The 22,697-nt window shown below is 50.0% G+C and overlaps 1 protein-coding gene across 1 annotated transcript; it reads left to right on the top strand.

The window, feature by feature from the left end:
• Positions 1–3,331: 3,331 nt before the first annotated feature.
• Positions 3,332–8,713, top strand: LOC119385753 (uncharacterized). Its single transcript, XM_049414091.1, has 5 exons — positions 3,332–3,366; positions 3,524–3,643; positions 5,170–5,602; positions 6,831–7,153; positions 7,807–8,713. The coding sequence occupies exons 1-5, from the start codon at positions 3,332–3,334 to the stop codon at positions 8,711–8,713; spliced, it is 1,818 nt and encodes a 605-aa protein (XP_049270048.1).
• Positions 8,714–22,697: the final 13,984 nt, after the last annotated feature.

The following is a 22,697-nucleotide window of genomic DNA, read 5'->3' as shown; positions in this document are numbered from 1 at the left end:
ATAGATTTGCATTATCTTGAATTTCTGTCCTAATAAACGAGTTTACCATCGGGTGAATATCGTTGGTACGATGAAGCAATAACAACAATAATCAAAGGAAGAACTCGTTATTGTACCTCGCGTCGCGCGCACCTGAACGTCGGGTGAAATCCTCATGGGTGGGTGTGACGCAAGGATCTACGCCTACATCTACAAGACAAGTATGAGAAAAACTTTATTCGACAGAGGAGTTTGGAGCACGCAGGCTCCCGGGCCCCCACACGACCACGTTGCGCTAAAGCTTTCATTTGGTGTTGATCCATGAAGCTGGCAGTCCGGTCGGCAGCCATGGTCTGCTCAACTGGGTCCTCTGAACGCAGTAGAATCTCCCAATCCTCCAAAGTCTTTAGGTGCTCTAGGGCCCGAGGAGAAGCATCTACCGGGCAGTGTGAAAGGATGTGGATAACAGAAGCAGGAGATTCAGGGCAAAGGGTGCAGGCTGTGGTGAAGAAAAGGGGGTGATAGTACAGTAGAATGAGAGAGGGGAAAAGTGTGCGATTGTAGCCGGCGCCTGTCGGTTGCTGAGGGACTTGTGCGGTGGAGGATATAGCTGACGCGCTGTCCTAAAGGCGAAGAGCTTTACATGTAGATTCTAGCAGGGCGCGTTCAGACCAAGTACTGACTGCTTCTACGGAGTGCAGGCACCTTTTATTACCCTGGCGCAGCGATTTATCCAATTCAAACAAGATGGAAGTTGCCATAACGAAATTTCGTTGCCGCGTTACATCCCTCAAATGTTACTTGCGTAGATGCGGTTTAGTGACTTCTCTTCCTTGCCCTCCACTGTATTCAGGAGAAAACGTCTGGTCCCTTCTTTCTGTCCTGTTGCCGGTTTACGACATTGAGGAACAGAATAATAGTACCACCTCTTCGAAAGCTGGGCCTCGAATGATCAGAACCGGTTATTTTTTGGGGGGGTTACTACTCTGGCATACAGACGCAGGAATCCGTTCGCTATTGAAGAATTCATCATTGAGACTAAAATAATATCTTGCTAAATTTTTCAAGCTTTAGATACTTCATTACAGATAATTGGTAACAAATAATTAATTAGCTATAGAATCTATGAATGATACACTACAGAAAATTACCCACTGCTTGGCCAATCCCCGCATTGGGTATGAGCCATGCTCAGAGGAAAACAACAGGGCGCGTTGGGCCTGCTAAGCACAGTTCAACAGCATAAGCTGTTATGGGACCACAACAACAGTCGATCTCGGTGGCGTAGTTGTCCGCTGCCGCTTTTAGAGTACCGGCTCATATTTGGGCCATTCTGGAGCATGAAAAGTTCTCGAGGCTTTTTGTCTCAAATTTTCGCTTGCATTCGAGTGGAGTTTAGCTTTAATTCGCTGATAAGCAAGTGGCTGCCGAATAGGCGCTCTGAATGTATCTGACGTCGCTTCAGAACGGCGCAAGAACACTTTCTTATTACAGCGTAAGCTGTTATGAGCTCACAATAACAGCTGATTGTGGTGGTGCAGTTGTCCACTGGCGCCGCCGCCGCCACTGCCTCCGGCAGTCACAACTATGGCGCGCAACAAGAGAAAAAAAAACAGCGTTCGAACTGGAATCGAACCTAGGCATTCCTCGTGGCAGAACAGTTAAATCACACCCGATGTCACACAACGTGAATTGCGTAACAAGTGGGCAGATTAAAGCTTCCCGCCCATTACAAATGGCTATGCCATAATTAGACATCATAATCAGCCACAGCGTCAACAAAGTGTGCAGCTACGCAGTGCGCGTATTGCCTTGCGTCATTTCCGTTACGGAATATAGCGCGATTCCTTCCGTCACGGAAATGACGTTGGTAAAATACACAAACAGATGACAAAGAAAAAGTTTCGTTGGCGGGGATGACCTGGGAGTCGAACCCACGATAGGTGCCGGGCGCTTTACCCACTGCGCTGCCGACACACATACGCGAGGCTTTACAAACGCGCCTTTACAAACGCTGCGGGAACAGCTCCTCCGCGAAAGAGACGCCAGCGGAAAGTGGAACGCGTTCACGGCTAAAGCAGCTACGAACACACCGTTATGGTGGCTAGAGGGAGAGGTGTCAGCATCGGCGGGGCTGCGCCGTGCAAGTCGGCGCGGCACTTTTTCATGACACCGATAGGTGGCGCGTCGTCGTCTCCGAGATGCATTTGCGCTGGAACTTCATGAACAGCGCCGAAGCGGCGGCGCTGCTGTCGGCCCCTAGATGCCATTCGCGCCGGCGCATCGTCATGAAAAAATGCTGCCTCTCCGGCGCTCCGTTGCTGACACGTCCCCTCTAGCCAGTGAGCATGGAGGGGAAAAAAAGGAGGGAGTGCGCCTAGCGTCCACAAGCGAACCTCCTCTGAAGCCGCTACATCCTCGTGTTCATGTCATAATTTCCATCATGCTCCTGCTTCGTTTTCGCGAAGCTTGCACTAATTTGCGAAGCTTGCACTAAGACGCGCAAGGCTTGAAACAGCAAAACTAACCGATTCTGAAGACAAATTTGGTTGCTTCTAGGTTGTTTCTAGGCCTTAGCTAGGTGATACAGGATATTTCTGGGTTGCTTGTAGATCTTTGCTAGGCTTTAGCTAGGTGATGCTAAGCTGTTTCTCTGTTGATTCTCAGCGCAGAGAGGTTCGAGTTAAACCACAGACAGTCACAGACACGACACGGATGCCCAAAATCCAGAGACTGAACCTCACGGTCATGTTGTCACTCCCAGGTTGTCAGCACGGACAGCCGATAGGGACGATGACAGAGGCTGATGCGCAGAAATCCGGGGCTAATTTTTGTTATTCTCACCGGCAAGTCCGGTCGGCAACCTTCCACTCAGTGTTATTATCGCAGTCAACCTAATATCACCAGAAACTCATTTGTATATACTGAGTGTTCTCGTAATTTTCTAATTCAGGGGAAGTGACTTCCGAAAACTCCTCTTTATCAGCTTGGGCGGAATCTTACGGTTACCTCAAAACTCTTCCTCGGGGTGTCAGCACTGGACTGCATGCACAAGGAGCGTACGTAATGCCTTGTTCGATATTATAACCGATGCAAAGGAGAACGTCACACTAATAGTTTAAGAGTCTTCTTTCTACTATGTCTTCCCGCATAAGTGACCAAAAATAGTATCGCCAATTTTTCGCGAAAGCCATATTAGCAAGCTCAGAGAATTATGTTCCTCGTTTTATTACCATTCCACAAGCAACAAGATCATCGCTTTATTATCTTCCCTGTGTTTACAAAGTCTGATTTTCAAATTTTTTTCCATACTTTTAGCGTCCAATTCAGGCCCAGTGCCCCGTAGTGGGTAATGCCACGCCACCAGGCATCAGCCAACCAACCAAGGTCTGCACCGCTAACGGCTATGCAAATAGCTTGGTAAATATTCGCGCATATGAAATATTTAAATTTCCTTCCTCTAAGTTTACCTTACAGTTCTGTCTTGTACGCTTGAAGATGGTGCAGCAGGGCCTTCTTAAGTTGCGTTTTTCTTTACACGCAGACTCAACGCCAGCCTTCACCTGAACCATCTGACAAAGGAAGCTTACTCAGGCTGCAGAATGTTCCTCTGCGTTCTCCTCTGCACGGCTATTTCAGTCCTGCCATCCGCCGTCCGTGGCAGGTAAGTGTTGAATATAGCTGTTGAAAACCAGGAAGCGGAGACGAAGTAGAGAACGTCTTGTTTATTTGACGCTGGGTAAAAAACTAAAAAATGGAATGCGGGCGCGCGCTAGGGTCCACGCTCGCTTGTCACTTCTTCGCCTTCGCCGCTCTTCCGAAATAATATTTAACAATAGCTAATAGCAGCATCTGTTGAAAATACTCAGTGCTTCGAGGAAGGTAAACATAAACCGGATTTTGCGAAGCGCATAAGAGTCTTGCCTTGCATTTATAATGTGTTACAGCCAGCAAGGGTGAAATGCACCAAGTAAAGTTTCAAGAAGATAAGTGTGGTTAAAGACAATCACATTAGGTTGCCACTTCACTTAGGCCCACCGAGTTATGAAAAAAAAAGTAGTAGCGCGTAAGAAAAATCTCTGTAGGCTCGTGTTAATTTGCAGAACGGCAATCCAATTTGCAGTGAAGCTTTTTCTTTCAAGCTATTGCAGTGAAAGTTTTAGTTTCAAGTTGCATTTATACTTAAATCACAAATTCTAATCTGTTGCCCGTATATTACTGGCACATTAGAGACCTTGCATGTCTATTACTCTATACATTAGCTGTTAAAAATATTTTTTACAATTAATCTGTACGCATTTTACTTCCCGATGTAGAATATTGGTCATGATAAAACGAATTTCCCAACGCTCCGGAGCACTTAAATGCGGAATTCATTGAATAGAACTGAATCAATTCACCCACACACTTACTTGAACTTTGACTACAGGTTACCGATAATGCGCCCCTTATTTTTGAGTTCGAAAAACAAAATGTCAGCTAACATTGCCATTTGAAAGAAGGCCTTTCCCATGTCTCATATATGGGCCTTCTCTGATAGGGATTTGACGTCAGGTTTCGAGACACATAGGATAATGACTATCCAGAATGACTGAAATCTAGACGCCGATTCTGAAATATAGTTTTTGTTCCACGGTTATATTTCAAAACACGGTGACTACATGGGGTGCCTCACAAAAAAATGTTTGAGACCAGTTACGTCTGTGTAGCTCATTAACATACTTATTAAGAAAATATTCAGAAATATACGGGACGAAGACAGTCATGTGCGCGCAGGGCCGCTGGCGAAAGGCCCTGCGTGTTTGAGACCCCTGCTATATATGTAGCATTTAATATGCCAATACGCCAAGCATCACTCTTCCCCCAGCAGGTGCTCGAAACACCCGCAGAAACAGCAGAAAGCAAGTCGCACGAGCTTCAATTCATGCATAGCTTGAATAATTTTTGTTCGATGAGGTTGCATTTAGTTTATTTCTTCGATTAAGTCGAGAGAATATGCACAGAGGCGGAACGAGCAACCTACCGGGAGCTTCGTGACGAAAATGACAAAACAGACATACCCTTCCAACTTGACGGACGCAAATAACTTTGTCCAATTGCGTTCTCCTGCTCGCCAACATTGTTCTCGCGTTCAACCATTTCAGCTCTGTCGACCACGCCAACGTTCTTAATTACACCTTGGCTGCGCAGGGAAGATGGCGAGCGCCACCCGCTTCCGAGTACCGGACCGACGTCTTCTTCAACGAAGTCGAGCTTCGTCTCTGAGGGCGACCGGGCTGCGGGAGCTCCGGGCGTGGTCGTGACGACGACGTCGTCGATGCTGACCGCGAGTTCGGTGGACACCAACCCAGACGGAGGCGTCACCGCGAAAACGGCCAGCATGGTGATGACGAGCACGTCGGTGACGGCGCAGACGGGTCATGGTCAGCTGACTGCCGATTCGTCGACTATTTCTTCGACCGCGACGACGTCCACGAGCGCCGCCACGGCGTCAGTCGCTCCTGAGAGAGGTCTCCCGGGAAGGTCTTCCTCGCAAGCTGTGACCACGACGACGACAACGACGACTTCTACGACTACGACGACGAGGACGACCGTCAGCTCCCGAAGCGAGCACCAGGCTTCGGTCGGTCATCGCGCTGCCGATGGCATCTCTGGCGGGGAGAACCGACTCGACGCGATAGATGCCGCAGATCGAGAGAGCGGGCTCCCTGGAAGTCCAGTCATTCAGCGTATTCAAAAGACGCGAGGAATCCTTCGGCAGATCCGGTTTAGGGAAAGGACAGTGACTGTAACGGCGGGGACGTGGCTCACGAGGGCTTCTGCATGGCTTAACTTTATGGTGCTGCACCCATGGGTCCACCAGTTGGAGCTTTGCGGTACTACTGCGATCGCTCAGTTGTTGTTTGTGCAAGTAAACAGTTGTTTTGTTGAAAGAGAGCAAGCTTGGGCGTGTTGGTAATCCATAGTAACCTTCTTAGCGTCCCAAAATGAAGAAAGGACAAAAAGGAACGACGCGGACACATCGCTCCACTTCCAACGTTTGGTTTATTTTTCGAAGAGGTACATGTAACATAGAAAACAGCAATACTCGGATACACAATATTGCATCTGTAAACGCGACTCCTTGCCCGATACGACGACCGCATAGGATATTTTTCCAAAGCGATTTCAGGCACTGGCGCGGCTCTCTGGTAGAATATTTGACTGTCATCGTCGTCTTCGGAGGCTTTCGAGTCTACATGCCCTGACTACGGCGAGGTTCGTAACTTCGAACACATGCTTTGGCGGTGCCCCTCGTTATTGGGTCCTAGTCGGCTCACAGAAGCGGTTTGGGACTCTGCCTTAGGAAGTCCAGAGTTCCTACCGCAACTACGGTTTGTCCAGAAAGTCTACGATGTGGCTTTCTGGACAACCCGTAGCACAATGGCACAGTAGGTGCTTCCCTATTTCGCAAAAATTATTATGATTTATGGCGTAGTGGGTGCCATGCAAGTGTACTTGTATTGGTTGCCCCAAGAAAGTTTACAAAGGGCTCTAGAAAGGCCGTTCCTCTAGCTTTCGCTGTGACTGTGCTGCGTGTTCCGCGCATCCTGGCGATTTTCCATTGGTCGCCCACGGAAAAACTTGAAGTTTAAAATAAACAGCTCAGCTCTTAAAACATTTAGGACAACATGATCCGCTTGACTTTTGGCCGATACCTCTAAGCGAGTAGGCGCCAATCATCCCAGGAGCATCATCATCATCATCAGACCGCCGGTTTCTATGATTGCGACTTCGATTGCAAGAGCAATCGAAGTCGCAATCACTAGACTACGTTGTCAGACTCCATACCAAAATTTTTATTTACACAGAGCTGGTCTGGCAGCTTCAAGGAGAAGAAGGTCAAGGAGAAGGTCAAGGAGAAGAAGAAGTACCGATGTGTGCGTGGATGGGTGCGAGCCAAAATTTTAGGATCTGCATCTACATCTACTACTACTCCTACGATGTACCCGTCGGACCCGTTGCTGTTCGACAGCCGTCGATATTCAAACAACCCCGTAGCGCCTGGCCGCTGGCCCGTGCGCAGCAGCTTGCACCCGATGAAAAGTTCTGCGAAGGTCTTCGGTGCGTCTTCCGTTGCCGGCCCGGGATGGCGCTCGTCTCTACCGCAGCCAGCAACGCAAGCTAGAGAGAAGTAAGAGCACCATTGTGGCAACGTATACGCGTAGTCGGGCTCCCATCTCAGGAACTTGTGCGCCTACATGGGAACTCTGTACAGCAGCGGTTACACGCATTAAAACAGCTAACCTAGGCAGATGGTACGTATTTGTCTCGCAGATCGTGCAGCTCTCCCAGGAACAAGGACTGGTGGGCTTTTTATTCCACGATTCTTTATTTTGTGAGCGCGGGACGGCATGCAAGCCGCTTAAATGTAATGAGTAAAGCGTGCAGGGTGGCACGAAGAGACCACCACTATTGCTCGCCACGCAAAGTGAAGGCCGTGCTTGAGGCCATCAACCTTTGAACACATGCGCTGCTCTTGGGAACTACATGCTGCTTTGCTGTTGGAATACCGCGGTAACATTTTCGTTGGATATGCAATGATGATACTGTGGAATAGGGAGCCGACCTTAAAAATTGTAGATGATATTTTAGCGTGTTTACAAGAGCGCCCAAATTAGTATTATTTAAAATGCGTATAATGTTGAGAACTCGGCAACTGCGATTCTACGGCATGTGGAGTAGCTTTGCCGTAAATTGCGAACTGAACCAAGCATTAGCTATAAACCTGTTGTTAACTCGTGACAAAAGATTATTCTAATTCAAACAATACTAAACTTCTTTCAGGTACCACCAGAACACTGACGAAAACTCCATCGCCAGCGGCGCCGTTTCGATCCCAGTCAACACCACGGCGTCGATGCTTGACTTGCTGGCCTCGGACAACCTTCTGCAGTGGCCGAACAAGCGCGAGACTAAGGCTTCGCGCTGTACTCTCGTGCTCGCCGTCATCTGCTTCACGTGCACCTGCGCTTTGATCTCCGCGATGTTGGTGGAGTCGTACGCTAGCGTCGTCCACGATTACGACTTAGCTGCGGGCCGACCTCGGGAGCAGTCGTTGGAGCTGGATGCTCAGGCCACCAGGGTCACCGCGGAGATTGCCACCAGGATAATATTAGAGAGCAGGCCGTCCCACGGTAGAACGGACAAGGCGCACCGGTGGCGGGGGAGAAATTTCACGAGAACCCTGGCTCACCACAATTCGCGGGGAAGGCTACTGTTACCTCGTGCTACTACGTCTTCGAGGCCCATTCGTCATACTTTAGGTGCCGGCCTTGCGGGGCTTCCTAACGTGATGTCCAGGTCTGCCATCGAGGGCGTGTCTAGCGCGTACGTGAAACAACGAACAACACCGACTCCTCCCCCAGTGGACAATGCTGCACCTTTTCCGGGCTTGGTCCCATTTCCGACAGAGGGTTCTTCAGGCATCTCGACGACCCTGGTATTTTCCTTCGAAGCTTCCACGGGATCTAAAATCTCCTCGGGTCGAGTTCTTAGCGAGACCTCTAAGATTTCACTAAATTCGTCTGCGATACCAAGCTTGCCGGAAGCCGCCACAGGCACTGAACATGACAACATGGGCGTGCCCCTGATTTCCGTAAGCACTGCGGGCTCTTCCGAACGATTTGCACTCGTTGCTGATGCGACCAAGGGCATTAGGACGCCTCGCATTAAGCTGGGTGAACTGCACTGACGTCACGCATTCAGGAATTGTGGGAGAGGCAATCCCGTTTTATTAACAACGCCCGATATTGTTCATCTAGTTCGAGCTTAAGATGCGAGTGGCTAATGAACTGTTCTCTAAGGTCCTTCAGTCACTTTCACCGAATAGAAAGCTCCTTTGCGAAAACCCAAGAGCCAAGAGTGGGCCGGAGCTTCTAAAGCGTCTTCAAGAGAGTATCGTTGCTGCTTTTACGAGATGTGTATAGCGTCTCCATGGGACTATAATAAACCACGTATTTGTCCAATTGCGTTGTCTGTTGAAAACTTATTAACTTTACCGGTGTTTTAAAGATCATGAGAAATGATTAAGGCAGCTTTGCACTGGTGGTGCCAAGCCTGAAGGAAGTGCGGAACTGGACGCCTTCATTTCTCTTTATTCTTTCTTTCTTCCTTTGTTTCTTTCTTTTTCTTCATCTCTCTGTTCTTTGTCCTTTTTGGTCTCTGTTTATTTCAGATTTCTTTGTTTCTCTCTCCTCTCTGTGCATTTCTTTGCCTTGCTCGCGCTCTTTCTATTTTTCTCTTTCTTGCCTTCTTTCTCTCTGTCTTTTATTTCTTGCTTCCTCTTTCTTTCTACCTTTTTTTCTACCTATCTCTGTATAAGTCTTTCTCTCTTCAATTTCTCTTTCTTTCTTATTCCCCTTTCTTCCTTTCTATTTCTCTGTTTCTTTCTATGCTATGCATTACTCTCTCCCCTCATTCTCACCTTCACCTCTTTCCTCCTCACCCTTACTACCCTCTCCCGCCACCTTGCTATGCATGGCTATGCATAGCATGCTCAGCTAGCGTGCCTGGATAGCCGAGTGATTGGGACGCTCGTCTTCGGATTGTGGGTACGCGGGTTAGAATCCCGCCTCACCAAAAACTTTTTTTCGGCAAAAATTTCTCTCTTTCTCTCTCTCTGTACTCGTTCTCTCACCCATCAGAGTTATTCCATTCCGTGCCAGAGAAATCGGCGCGCGTGTTTTGGGAGCGAAGCAGAAGTCGAGGAAGAGGACTGAGAGGGGGAACAGAACGAAGAGAGCGCGTGGCGATTCATGACGATGATAGTTTCTGTTCGCCTGCGCAACGAAACGCCTTAAAGAGCTGCGCTCTTAAAACTTGGAGCGCGCCTGAGCTTCGCCTTCAAGAGTAGAACGCGATAGCGCAATCGGACCGTGTTCGTATCGCTTTCCCAATCGCTAGCCTAGCTTCGCTTCTCGGTGGACACCTCAAAAGTGCCGCAAGGAAAGGAGCGTCTGTTCGCGTAACATTGGCCATTTCAAGCTATCCTACAATGCCCACTGCAATTACTGTTGTGAGCAGCATGAGAGGAAACAAGCGAACAGTATGAGAGGGAACAAATAGCCTCAAACCTGAAGCGGGGCGATTCGCATTGCAACGGAAATTTTTAGGCCTAACATGAGATCGGAAGATAGCAGAATAAGTCAGAAACCAAACCAGGGTAGCAGATATTCTAATTGATATTAAGCGAAAGAAATGGATCTGGGCCGGCCACGTAGTGCGTAGGGAAAGACAACCGATGACCAGTTAGAACAAAGGAATGGATACGAAGGGAAGAGAAAAGAAACTGAGCAAGCTGAATGGAGCGACAAAATTAAGAAGTTTGCAGGGATAGAAAGATACGGCCTTTAATTCTTTTGGAAAGGGAAGCGCTGCGCTTATGCCTCGGCCTTCCTAAAACTGTTTCTAATGTAGAGAAGCATTGGAACACTGTAATGGGCCGTCCTCTCGAGCACCTTCTAGTGGGTCGCCCTCTTCGCCTCTTCTCGGGGAGCACGCCCCTCGTGCTCGTGCTCGTGAGAGTCTGCGAGGTTGCGCTCCGTCGTGACTGTCGTCTCTGTGCATCGTCGCCGTCAATCGCGCCGTCAATAAACACCTTTACAAAGTGGTGGAGAGTGCTGTACCGTCACCACAACTTCGGTCTCCATTCGATGCCCCTGGAGCTACGATCCCGTACCGTACCATCTACCATGCCGCAAGACGCCGCTCAGCAAACGCCGCCTCCTGCCCCGACCGCTTGTCCCGGTGTCCCTCGCATCCGCGACCCTCCTATCTTCACCGGCGAGGATGGCACCGACGTGGAGGACTGGCTCGCGATTTACGAACGGGTGAGTGTTCCGAATAAATGGGACGAAGCAGGCAAGCTCAGCAACTTGGTTTTCTACCTCGCGGGTGAGGCAGGCATGTGGTACAACAACCATGCATCCGACTTCCCGACGTGGTCCGATTTCAAGACCGCCATCGTCGACGTGTTTGGGCGCCCTGCCGTTCGGAAGCTCCAAGCCGAACACCGTTTACGTGAACGAGCTCAGCAGGCAGGTGAGTCGTTCACGAGCTACATTGAAGACATCCTTGACCTGTGCAAGAAAGCCGACGCGAGCATGTTGGAGTCTGACCGAACCAGGAATATTATGAAGGGTATCGACGACGATGCCTTCACGATGCTGCTGGCCAAAAACCCTCGCACAGTGGCAGAGGTCATTACGCTGTGCCAAAGCTACGAGGAGCTGCGCCGGCAGCGCTTGATGACCCGTCGACCGCCATCACGCGATGCTGATCTCGCGGGCTTGTCCGCCATTGCTGACCACTCCACCTTGCTCGCCGAAATCAAGTCGTTCGTGCGTGAGGAAATTGCCCGCCAGGTCTCTCTACTGGCTTTCGCTCCACCGCAGCATGTTGACCAGCCGCCAACTACACTTCTGCCTCCCCTCCGCCGGGCGATTCAGCAAGAAATCGCGGAGGTCATTCCTGAATACCACCAGCCGCCTCCAGTGCCTGCGCCACTAAGCTACGCGCAAGCTGTAGCCAGGCCGCCCCCAGCGATTCATGCGACTGGCCCGCGAAGTTACGCCGAAGCCGTCGTCAGACCCCAGGCCTTCGACGCGGCTGTGCCTCCTACATACGTCGACGTAGTCGCCAGGCCCCGACTGCTACCCACAATGCACCCATATCAGCAGCCGCCTCGTCCATCCCGTTCTGCGACATGGATGGGACCCGCGAACCGCTGGCGCACTTCCGACAACCGCCCCATCTGTTTTGCGTGCGGTTGCGCCGGTCACGTCGCACGCTACTGCAATCGCGTACAGCCGCCTCGGGTCGCGTCAACGCTCACCAGCCCATCAAGCCACCCTTATTATGACCAAGCGCCGCCTATGTCGCCGACGTCCCGCCCTGCACCATCTACCCGCCGTTCACCGTCTCCACGACATCGCTCACTGTCGCCGATGCGGCCACGTCCGGTCTCACGCGACCAGGAAAACTAGTCGTCGCAGTCCACGAGGCAAGGGCTGCGACGCTATCGAACTGCGAAAGCCCTCAGCGAAGCCCCTCGAACGTGATAGACGTGTTTGTGGACGGTGTTCGCGCATCTGCCCTTATCGACACTGGAGCCGCCGTATCCGTTATGGACGCCAAATTTAGCCGATTACTGCGAAAAGTGACGACGCCGCTTTCTGGGCTCTCCCTCAGTACAGCCAACGCCCAAAGTATTAACCCTACAGCGGTGTGCACAGCCCGCGTCATTATTCAAGATGCTCTGTACGCCGTCGAATTGATCATAATTCCTGCCTGCTCTCACGACGTCATCCTAGGATGGGATTTTCTCTCCCGCCACGACGCCGTCATTCATTGCGCACCAGCCGAAATAGAGCTCTCACCATTCGCTGATTTGACGCCGGCAGACGGTCCGTCGGCTGCGCGCAAGGTCCTTGTCAAAGACGACACCAAGGTGCCTGCAAACTCGTAAACGGCGGTGTCAGTGTACTGCGCCAGTCTCTCCGACGCCGTTGCACTTCTCTCACCATCTGACCGTGTTTGCACGAGAAAAGGCTTGCTGGTGCCTTTCGCGACCGTGCAAGTCACTAAGGGCAGCACGTCAATTTTTGTTATCAACCCATCTCAGTACAGTGTTATGTTGCTGCGAGGGGAATGTCTCGGCAGCCTGGAACCGCTCGAAGACGCACAAGTCATGGACGAACCAGAAGAAATGCACTGCCACAGTTCAAGTACGCTCGGCGCTGTTTCGACGTCTGGTTCATCACCCGCTGATGTATTTGGTTCCTCCATTGCTGACGACCTTACGCCGGTCCAGCGTTCCCAGCTTCTGGGCCTGTTGGAAGAATTTCGCTCTTCTTTCGATGTCGCTCAAAGTTCTCTCGGCCGCACGTCCGCCGTTACGCATCGCATCGACACTGGCGCCCAGCCGCCACTGCGGCAACGTCCATATCGCGTATCTCCCACAGAACGCCGTGTAATCAACGAGCAAGTTGACGACATGCTTCGACGCGACGTTATTCGACCTTCTAACAGCCCCTGGGCGTCTCCTGTCGTTCTTGTTGCGAAGAAGGACGGTTCCGTGCGGTTCTGTGTGGACTACCGACGACTCAACAAGATCACTCGTAAGGACGTGTATCCACTACCGCGAATAGACGACGCGATTGACAGCCTGCAAGGAGCCGAATTCTTTTCATCTCTCGATTTGCGCTCAGGGTACTGGCAAGTACCTATGGCTGATGACGCTCGACCGAAGACCGCCTTTGTCACGCCCGACGGCTTGTACGAATTCAATGTCATGCCATTTGGGCTGTGTAATGCGCCCACGACCTTTGAGCGCATGATGGATACCGTTCTGCGCAACCTGAAATGGCACACATGTTTGTGCTACCTCGACGACGTCGTTGTTTTCGCTCCGGACTTCTCCACGCATCTTCAACGCCTGCGGCATGTTTTGACGCGTTTGAGCGACGCCGGTCTACAACTGAATCTAAAAAAGTGCCGATTTGCAGCACGGCAGCTGACCATACTCGGTTACGTCGTGTCCAAGGACGGCATTCTCCCTGATCCAGCCAAGCTTCGGGCCGTGGCCGAGTTCCCCAAACCTACGTCCGTCAAAGAACTGCGCAGTTTCGTAGGACTGTGTTCCTACTTTCGGCGCTTCATTCGAAATTTTGCGACTATCATATCACCGCTGACGAAGCTCCTCGGAAGTAACGGGCCCCTCAATTCGTGGTCGTCAGAGTGCGACGACGCTTTCGCGAAGCTCCGTCGTTTGTTGACGTCGCCTCCCATACTACGCCACTACGACCCTTCGGCCCCTACAGAGGTACACACAGACGCCAGCGGTGTTGGCCTTGGCGCTGTCCTTGCGCAGCGCAAAGCAGGGTTCCCTGAATATGTCGTGGCATATGCAAGTCGTACGCTCACCAAAGCCGAGACCAATTACACCGTCACCGAAAAGGAATGCCTGGCGATCATCTGGGCCCTTACGAAGTTCCGACCTTATTTGTATGGTCGCCCATTTGATGTCATCACCGACCACCATGCACTCTGCTGGTTGTCATCATTGAAGGATCCATCAGGCCGCCTCGCCCGCTGGGCACTTCGCCTGCAGGACTACGATATCCGCGTGCTGTACCGCAACGGACGCCAGCATGCTGACGCCGACGCACTCTCGCGCTCCCCCTTGCCTGACGACAATACCCACAGCTCAATGTCTCACAATGCCGTTTCTTCCATCGACATTCACACTATTGCTACCGAACAGCGGAAGGATGAATGGATCGCTTCACTGATAGACTTGCTCACTGATCCATCGGCAACACCATCCACTCGCGCGTTGCGTCGTCAAGCCCACCATTTCGCCATTCGCGACGACCTCCTTCACCGACGCAATTACAACGCAGACGGCCGCCAGTGGCTGCTAGTAATACCCCGCAGTCTGCGTTCTGACATATGCGAATCGTTCCACGCTGATCCGCAGTGTGCGCACTCTGGTGTATCGAAAACATACCACCGCATTCGCCAACGGTACTTTTGGCGAGGCATGTACCGCTACGTGCAGAAGTTCGTTCGCTCCTGCATCGATTGTCAGCGCCGCAAAACTTCAACGCACCTGTCGCCGGTGGGTCTGCAACCTCTACCTTGCCCTGACCGACCGTTTGGGCGCGTTGGCATCGATTTGTATGGGCCACTTCCTCTGACGTCGGCTGGTAACCGCTGGCTATCGTCGCTGTAGACCACCTTACGCGATACGCCGAAACTGCCGCCCTCCCAGCGGCTACAGCGCGCGATGTAGCCTCCTTCCTGCTCCGCCGGTTCATGCTGCGCCACGGTCCACCCCAGGAGCTGCTGAGCGATCGAGGCCGTGTCTTCCTGTCGGAAGTCGTCGAAGCCATCCTCAAAGAGTGCAACGTTGTTCACCGCAAAACTACTGCTTACCACCCACAGACGAATGGGCTCACGGAACGCTTTAACCGCACGCTCGGCGACATGCTCTCGATGTACGTCGCCGCCGATCACACAAATTGGGATTCCATTCTGCCTTTCGTCACCTACGCCTACAATACCGCACCTCAAAGCACCACTGGTTTCTCACCATTTTTCTTATTGTATGGCAGGCACCCGTCGCACACCATCGACACAATCCTTCCATACAAGCCGGATCGATCTGAGTGTGCGCCTATTTCTGCCACAGCCAGACTTGCTGAGGAGTGTCGCGAGCTTGCCAGAACCTTTACTACGCATGACCAAGAGCGGCAGAAGAGCATCCGCGGTGAGACCAACACTTCTGCACCCACGTTCCTACCTGGAGCGCTCGTATGGCTCTCGGTCCCTACCATTGCAACTGGCCTCTCTTCCAAACTACAGCCCAAATACGAAGGCCCCTACCGTGTCGTCGAACGCACATCGCCGGTGAACTACCTCATCGAACCCATCGACCCATCTTCGGACATGCGCCGTCGAGGGCGCGACATTGTCAACGTGGAGCGCCTCAAGCCCTACCATGACCCGCTCATAGTGACCAGCTGTTAGGTCGCCAGAGGACTCCCTTTTCGTACCCGGGGTAATTGTAGAGAAGCATTGGAACACTGTAATGGGCCATCCTCTCGAGCACCTTCTAGTGGGTCGCCCTCTTCGCCTCTTCTCGGGGAGCACGCCCCTCGTGCTCGTGCTCGTGAGAGTCTGCGAGGTTGCGCTCCGTCGTGACTGTCGTCTCTGTGCATCGTCGCCGTCAATCGCGCCGTCAATAAACACCTTTACACTAACAACGTTCTGTATCTAGAATCGAGGGTTCCTTCTCTTTCGTGCCGGTTTCGCCTTCTGACTGTTCAGACATTCTTAAGAATTTACGAGTCACCACTACGACAACTTTTATTTCCACTACAACAGCTTTTATTTCCAATACGGAATTATTTTTTGGGGCTAGATGGCCACGATTTCACACACCCCAAATTATATTTGTACAACGTTTACTGGACCCTCTGAACGTACGTATCTGCGATATAACCCCGACTCCTGATAATTCGTACCCTGTGGATATTCAATTTGATGATATTTTTCCTAATAATGCAAAATTACTCAGGTGTTGGTATATTTAGCCCGAATTTGGACTGGTCTTATTCCCTTCGACTACCCGATTTCATACCCGTTTTTTGTGGCTGAATTTCTGGCAGTAGTGCTCGCATTGCGCAAGTTAAACTCGACAATTACATCTGCCGTTATAATCACAGATTCTCTATCCCTCTGTGCTGCACTTTCTGCTGGGGTTGACTCCCACGTAATAAAGGCGTTTCGTGCACTGGTACCCGTGCATTTAAGAAATGTTCGCTTAGTTTGGGTTCCTGGACATAAAGGGTTGCTCATGATTGAAATTGCCGATTCTTTAGCGAAGTCGTCGATTAATGGACCGATTTTACTTTCTTTTCCAACATACGCTTATGTGACGGCTGCGCGATTTCGCAGGCGTAGCATTATGGAAGTTTTTGCAGACACAGCACTCACAAGTTCCACAGAATATCGGCACTTATTATATATATCCTTGGCGGCGGTCATTTTGTCAAACCCGTAAACTGGAAGTGTCAATTACGAGGCTGCGATGTCGTGTACCGAGGCTAAATTTCTACCAACACAGGTCTGCTCAGGCACCTTCTCCACTGTGCGCATTCTGTGGTGAGCTGGAAACAATTGATCTTTTCTTTCTGACCTGCAGACGATATACTACAGCACGAAAAACCCATATGGAAAGACCTTTACGGGCTATTGGAATGAATTTATCTGTGCCTGCGCTTTTGTCTTTTGGAGCCTCTATTTCTGGGTTCTCCAATGCGAAGGTTTGCGTGGCTGTGAGGGATTACCTCAATGAAACCAATCGGTTAACTAGATAATATATATTATTATTCTTCTGTGTCAACACATGTATATATTTTAAAAATTCGGGCATTGATTGATTTTATTTTATTATTGTTATTTCTTTATTTATTTTTTCATATTTGATCAAGTGTCAAAATTTCCTATCAAATTTATAATTTTTCTATTCTGTAACCTCCCCTCTAAAGAAATATAACATTTATAAAACCACTCAAGTCTTGGCCAATCCCCCACAGTGGGTGTGAGCCAAAGTTGCAGGTGAACAAGAACAAGAACAAGAATGAAATCAGCTCGCGCAAGATGGGCTAAATTGGAGGTGATTGGGTGAGGCCCACTGCAGGGTGAGGTCCTGCAGTGGGCACAGAAAATGACTAGGTCAATGACACCTATAGTGCACTATACAGTATATATGTATTGCTGGTGAAATGAACATAACTAGGCAAAACTTAAGGTGCTTCGAGCAAGTCGCGGTAAATGTTTACTTAACTTTCTAAAAAGCGATATTACTGATACTTTAACACTTCTTGAATCGATTACAGTGATGGCAATTAATTAGTACGCTAAATTGCGTTGTGTGTGCTGCCTTCAAGGGCTGCAATGACGTGCTTTGCAAAGACTCCACAATCCGCGTGTGCACGTAATATTATTTTCATGTCGCTATGTTCTCAATACAGACGGGCTAGCACTTTGGACCTGCGAGTGATTGGGAAATGCTCCGACAGTCTCCACATAGACGAGAGCGAGGTGACGTTCCGGTGAATCAAATTTCTCCCTCTCTTCCCGTGCACTTGCACGCGTGAAGGTCGACAACAAGGAAGTCGGTTTGACGGTCTCGTCGATGTATACGACGTACGGGGAGCGTCGTACCATCGCAGACTTTCTGACGTTTAGCCAAGCACTCGCAATGGTCTTCGGCGACGCTCGTACGATGTTCGTCTGGTGCGGCCAGTTGACGTTGAGTTGGGTCGCGTGTGGGCTACGCCTAACACGATCCGGAGGCTCGCCCGTCTGTGCGACCACGGTGGTGTTACTCAGATGCTTCTCTGGCGTTTGGTTCGTACTGCGTGCATCGAAACGGCTGTCGGCCCCAGCCATAGGCAAAGCCATTTCCTTGTTATTCCCCGTTTTTGGACGCGCGACAGGGTGATAACGGCGGAGGGCCGGAGCCCTGTAGCGCAGTTCTGGCGCGGCACTTGCGCCAGGAAAGTCAGCGTAGTTCTGTCGCGTCGCGTTCTTAATGGGCGCCCGGAGTGACGACGATGGCCAGCTCTCTCTCAGGGGGTCCCCTAACGCGAGCACGATCTCCGTTTCGTTGGTCGAGTCGAGGGTACCGATCGCGTCGGCGGCGTCTCGGAGCGCCGACAGCTTGCTCATGACGAGCCTCGAGGCCAGGACGCAGCAGAACACGGCCAGGACCGATATGCAGATCAGCTTGGCCACCCGACCGCCGGGTACCGCGTCTCGCCGCGTCTGCCTCGACGCGCTGCTGCTCACGTCGAAGTGCGTCAGACGCGCCTCCTCGTCCTTCTTGCGGCAGCTTCGAATCGTACTGGCGCGGCAGCTTCGAATCGTACTGGCGCGGCTGCTGCGACGCTCCGTCGACGTTTCGGACGGGACGCGCGAGGTCGCCGGGAACGGCTGCGATGCGTACGTCGAGTCATAGAACGTGCTGTCGTCGACGTCGCTCAAGTTGAAGGAGCAGCTCGAAGAGGGCGAGGAGGCCAAAAAGACCGTGCTCGTCGTCGCCTTCACGCCGGACGAGAGCTGCGGCGCGGAAAAACTGTAATGCGCCGGGCGCGGCCTATCCATGGTGGCACTGTTAGGACTTTTCTTCTCTTTTTTTTTTCTACGACTGTTTTGGTCATTTGTTGATGATGACGTTGCTGCAACATGACACATACCTACAAATGGGGATAGGAGAAGCGGGACTTAAAGCTGCAGTCCTAAACTGCAGAAGCTAAACTTAAAGCTGCAGTCCTGGAATCAGGGTGTCGGAACGAAACGTTTGTCGTTTTGGTTTTAGTCTCATTCCACGGCAAAATGCTCCGCTCCGTTTCTGTTCCGGAACGAAAAAAAAAAGATGTCAGAGTTCTGTCAATGTTGCTATTGTTTCCACGGGATCTGTACGTGTTGCACGTTTCCAATACGCATAGTTACAGTAATGATTGTTGATTTAACAAAAATTATGGCTTAATTCAGCTATGTTCGCGCTAATGAACCGGTTATTTCATCTAGATGTAAACTATGCGTGGCCAGCTGGTACCCATAATGAAATCCAGCACATATTGAAGCCAAGAAAAGTATAAAGGACGTTAGTTGACTTAATTATCTGCTGGTTTTCATTAAGGCTGTGTCAAAACAAAGAAACGAGCCCTCAAGATTCCCTTTCTGGTACCCATAAAATTTCACAAGATTCAGTTCTGAAGAAATTAACCTTAGCAACGTTCTCACAGTGTGCGAATATTCGAAATGTCGAATACGAATCGAATATTTTCCTATTCGAAGCACATTCGATTTTAAAAAAAAAAATGCGTGTTCGTATTTTCTAGAACATTCGGTTACGGCCAAATATTCGCTCAAAGATGCAAATAGTTGGAGGAATTCAAATGAGTAACGACTTACGAGTGCCACGCATTCTGACTTACGCGCCACTTTTCAGCCTGCTGTGTTTAGAACGTAATTGGGACGAATCCGCAACCGAGACTCTCTAGAGCCCTAATGTATTCACTGTCGTAATAGCTCATAGCATACGGACCGGTAGCGCCTACCGCGAAAAGGATCTGTCACATAAAAGTTAACTGCAACCCTGAGCTCACGGTGGGACCGAGCCGAGGTCATATTGTCCCGCAGAAGGCCTTCCCTATTTGCCGATACTATAAAGTAACCGTCTAGAACAGGGGTCTCAAGTACGCGGCCCGCGGCTGCCCAAGGAATAAAAAGTTTGGGCCTTCGCTAAATGGCACTCGCATTATTTACTCGCCTATTGCGATTAGTGACGCTTTGTTCGGGTAAGCCACAGAGACGGGACTGGTCTCAAGCATTTTTTTTTTTCGAGAGGCGCACCCAATTGGGTGGCCATGTGTTGAAACATAACCGTGGAACAAAATATCTTTCAGAATCGGCGTCCCGACCTGAGTCAATCTGAAGATCAGTATTGATATGTTTCTGGAATCCGGACGCCAAATAGCCTTAAAAAATTATCGACATATGAGATACAGGAATGTGCGTTTTTTTTAAAATGCGAAGCATTTCTTAGCGAACCTCTGGCACTTTGAGCGTTTCTATCAACGTATCTATCTATCTATCTAGCCGCCTACGTCTTGGTGCTCTCGCGATCGCCTTCTTACTTGGTGTAAACCAAAATTAGCATGGGTGGGTAAGAGGACTTGAAGAATATACTGTGTGGTCATGACATGAATACGTGAAGATCCTGTAGCGTGCGTCGTCAAACCCTTTCCTCCAGGACACGTGTGGCACATACCCGTTTACCACCGGCCGTGGTGTACGGGTATGCGCCACACGTGATTGACAGTTTATATCTACGCAGGAACTGTGAGAACAGACATCGGTAATTTCAATGCGAGAGCGTTAAGAAAAACCGACATCGGCAGCGTTGACTCAACGAATGGAAATAATGAAAATTAGGATCCCAGCAGGAATCGAACCCAAGCATTCTGCGTGGCAATCAGGTGTTCTACCACAAAGCCACGCCTGGTCTACAAACTGGTTTGGAAAAACAGCCTATGCAGGCGTAATGTCGGTGCAACGTCAGTTGTGGTTGTGGTGATGGGTATCCAATTTTACAAAAAAGTAATAAACACTAAATATGTAGTCCTACAATGCAGGCGTCATATCAAATGTTGGCTCCGCTTTTATAGCTGTCTAATAAGCATTACATTTGTATTCCTATGATTCAGCAAGCTATATTGAAGCATTGCTCGACCCCAGAGGAATACATTAACGAAAGCTACGTATGATATTCACATCATCGCAGCGTAAAGTGCACTTAGTCCACCAGAACGACGCAGTGTCCTCTTCATTTCTTACGAGGCTAGGCGATGGCCTCATGCTGACCGAGGATGATGACAAATTGATTGAGAGCCGCTTTGTAGACTAACCTACGTAGGTCTAACCTACGTAAGAGGTAGCTTACGAATACGACAAGCGCCATCCACTGATATTGGTCTACGTAGCCCTATCCGGGCTACCAGCCTCAACGGCCTAAACCTCACCAACGCGATGGGTGACTTCAGATTCCGACATGTCACCGGCTCTATATACAAACAATTTGTCGACGAAACGACCGAGGCATCCATGATTTCTAACAGCAACTCATACTTCACTACACATGGACCCCTCGCCACCGCGATCGCGACCGGATCCGATAACAAGTCATGAGCAGCGTCTAGTGCTCACTCATCACGGTGATGATGATCTTGTTCAAGAACTATTAGGAACCCCTTCCACACATGCATACGGGCTCGTGAAACGTGCGTGCTTTCTCCACGATAACGGACAAGTATAAGCATTACATATCAGCTTACCGCTTCTGGCGTTGGTAATACCCACGTTGCCGTTGGCAGCGTTACCCAACTGTAAACAACTGGTTATATAACACATATGCGGCTGTTCAGCATATATGTGTGCGTATAAAATTTATACAAATCTTTAGCATCATTTCGTAACGTTTCGCTCAGCAAAAAAAATTACGCCACAGGCACCTTCCCGCCGCATGCTTCGCATAACATCGACTTCCACGGTACGTGGGATCTGCTGAATTTTTTCAAAATGCAGCGTTAGGTGACCTTTTGTTTCACCCCACTCCCCCTCCCCCCCTCGCCCTTCAACGTTCATGAGTGTCCCGGTCCTTACGGGACTAAATTTCGTGTCTGCGGCCCACTAGCTGAGGTGAGCTTGAGACCCTTGGTGTAGAACGTTGGCTTGAACATGTAGCAGGGTTGGAAGGGGAGGGGGGGGGGTTATGGCCACGCAGGTTTTCGAAGATTATAGAGACCGAGGGCCCTTGATGATTCATTCTAAGTTATGTTTACTACCAGTCTTTAGCCCCGGAAAGCCGGGAACGAAAGACAGGACGTTGTGCGGAACACATTTTCGCATCCACTGTGATGCCCTCTTTCGGACTCGCATTGCAATGCGGGGGGGGGGGTCAAATACTTTGCCCCCCCCCCCCTCTATTAGAGAACCCGGCGCAGCCTCTGATAAAAAAAATATTGGCTAAACAATGTTTCGATACTTTGAACACGAATAGCTTTGCGCGAGCGTTACGATGTGTGCTGCCATCACAGTTCCAATTGTCAGAGTGTCTTTCCCACTTTCAGATGTGTTGTTATGGCGCTTAAAGAGTGCTTACCCTGTGAACGTGTCAAGCAGTTGATTTTTCTGCGTCATTTGTAATGAGTGCACTACGGGAAGTATCATAAATGGGCTGCAGCCTAATGAAATGCTGTTTCGTGAATTTATTTTTATAAAAAGTAATAAACGCTAGTGTTACTTCCTTGTTAGCAAGTTTTTAACAATACAAACATATTCGATATTCTAAGACAGTTTTTTTTGCCTTATTCATATTCATATTATTCATATTCGAGAATTTCAATAGTCGCACACCCCTAGTTTTTAGGGCTGGTTAATTGAACGAAGCCGTAAGTGAAGGGAACTGATGCACACACAAAAAGGGACACAAGAAGGCACATAGATAGACAGATGAAGCGCGAACTAACAACAGTTTATTACTGTAATAAAAAGTCACAGTTTCGCCGCAAGGGCGAAGCAATGAATGCGATAGCAAGGAA

This window comes from Rhipicephalus sanguineus, chromosome 3 (genome assembly GCF_013339695.2).
Source record: "Rhipicephalus sanguineus isolate Rsan-2018 chromosome 3, BIME_Rsan_1.4, whole genome shotgun sequence".
Taxonomy (NCBI): Eukaryota; Metazoa; Arthropoda; class Arachnida; order Ixodida; family Ixodidae; genus Rhipicephalus; species Rhipicephalus sanguineus.
The sequence above is the reverse complement of the archived record's forward strand: the minus strand, read 5'-3'. Positions and strand labels throughout refer to the sequence as shown.

Bases quoted from the DNA above. Each gene is read 5' to 3' on its own strand.
- LOC119385753 (XM_049414091.1), top strand. From the start codon at position 3,332: ATGCCACGCCACCAGGCATCAGCCAACCAACCAAG. The intron at 3,367-3,523 runs GTCTGCACCGCT...CTTTACACGCAG, and splicing joins GCATCAGCCAACCAACCAAG to ACTCAACGCCAGCCTTCACC. The intron at 3,644-5,169 runs GTAAGTGTTGAA...TTGGCTGCGCAG, and splicing joins CCATCCGCCGTCCGTGGCAG to GGAAGATGGCGAGCGCCACC.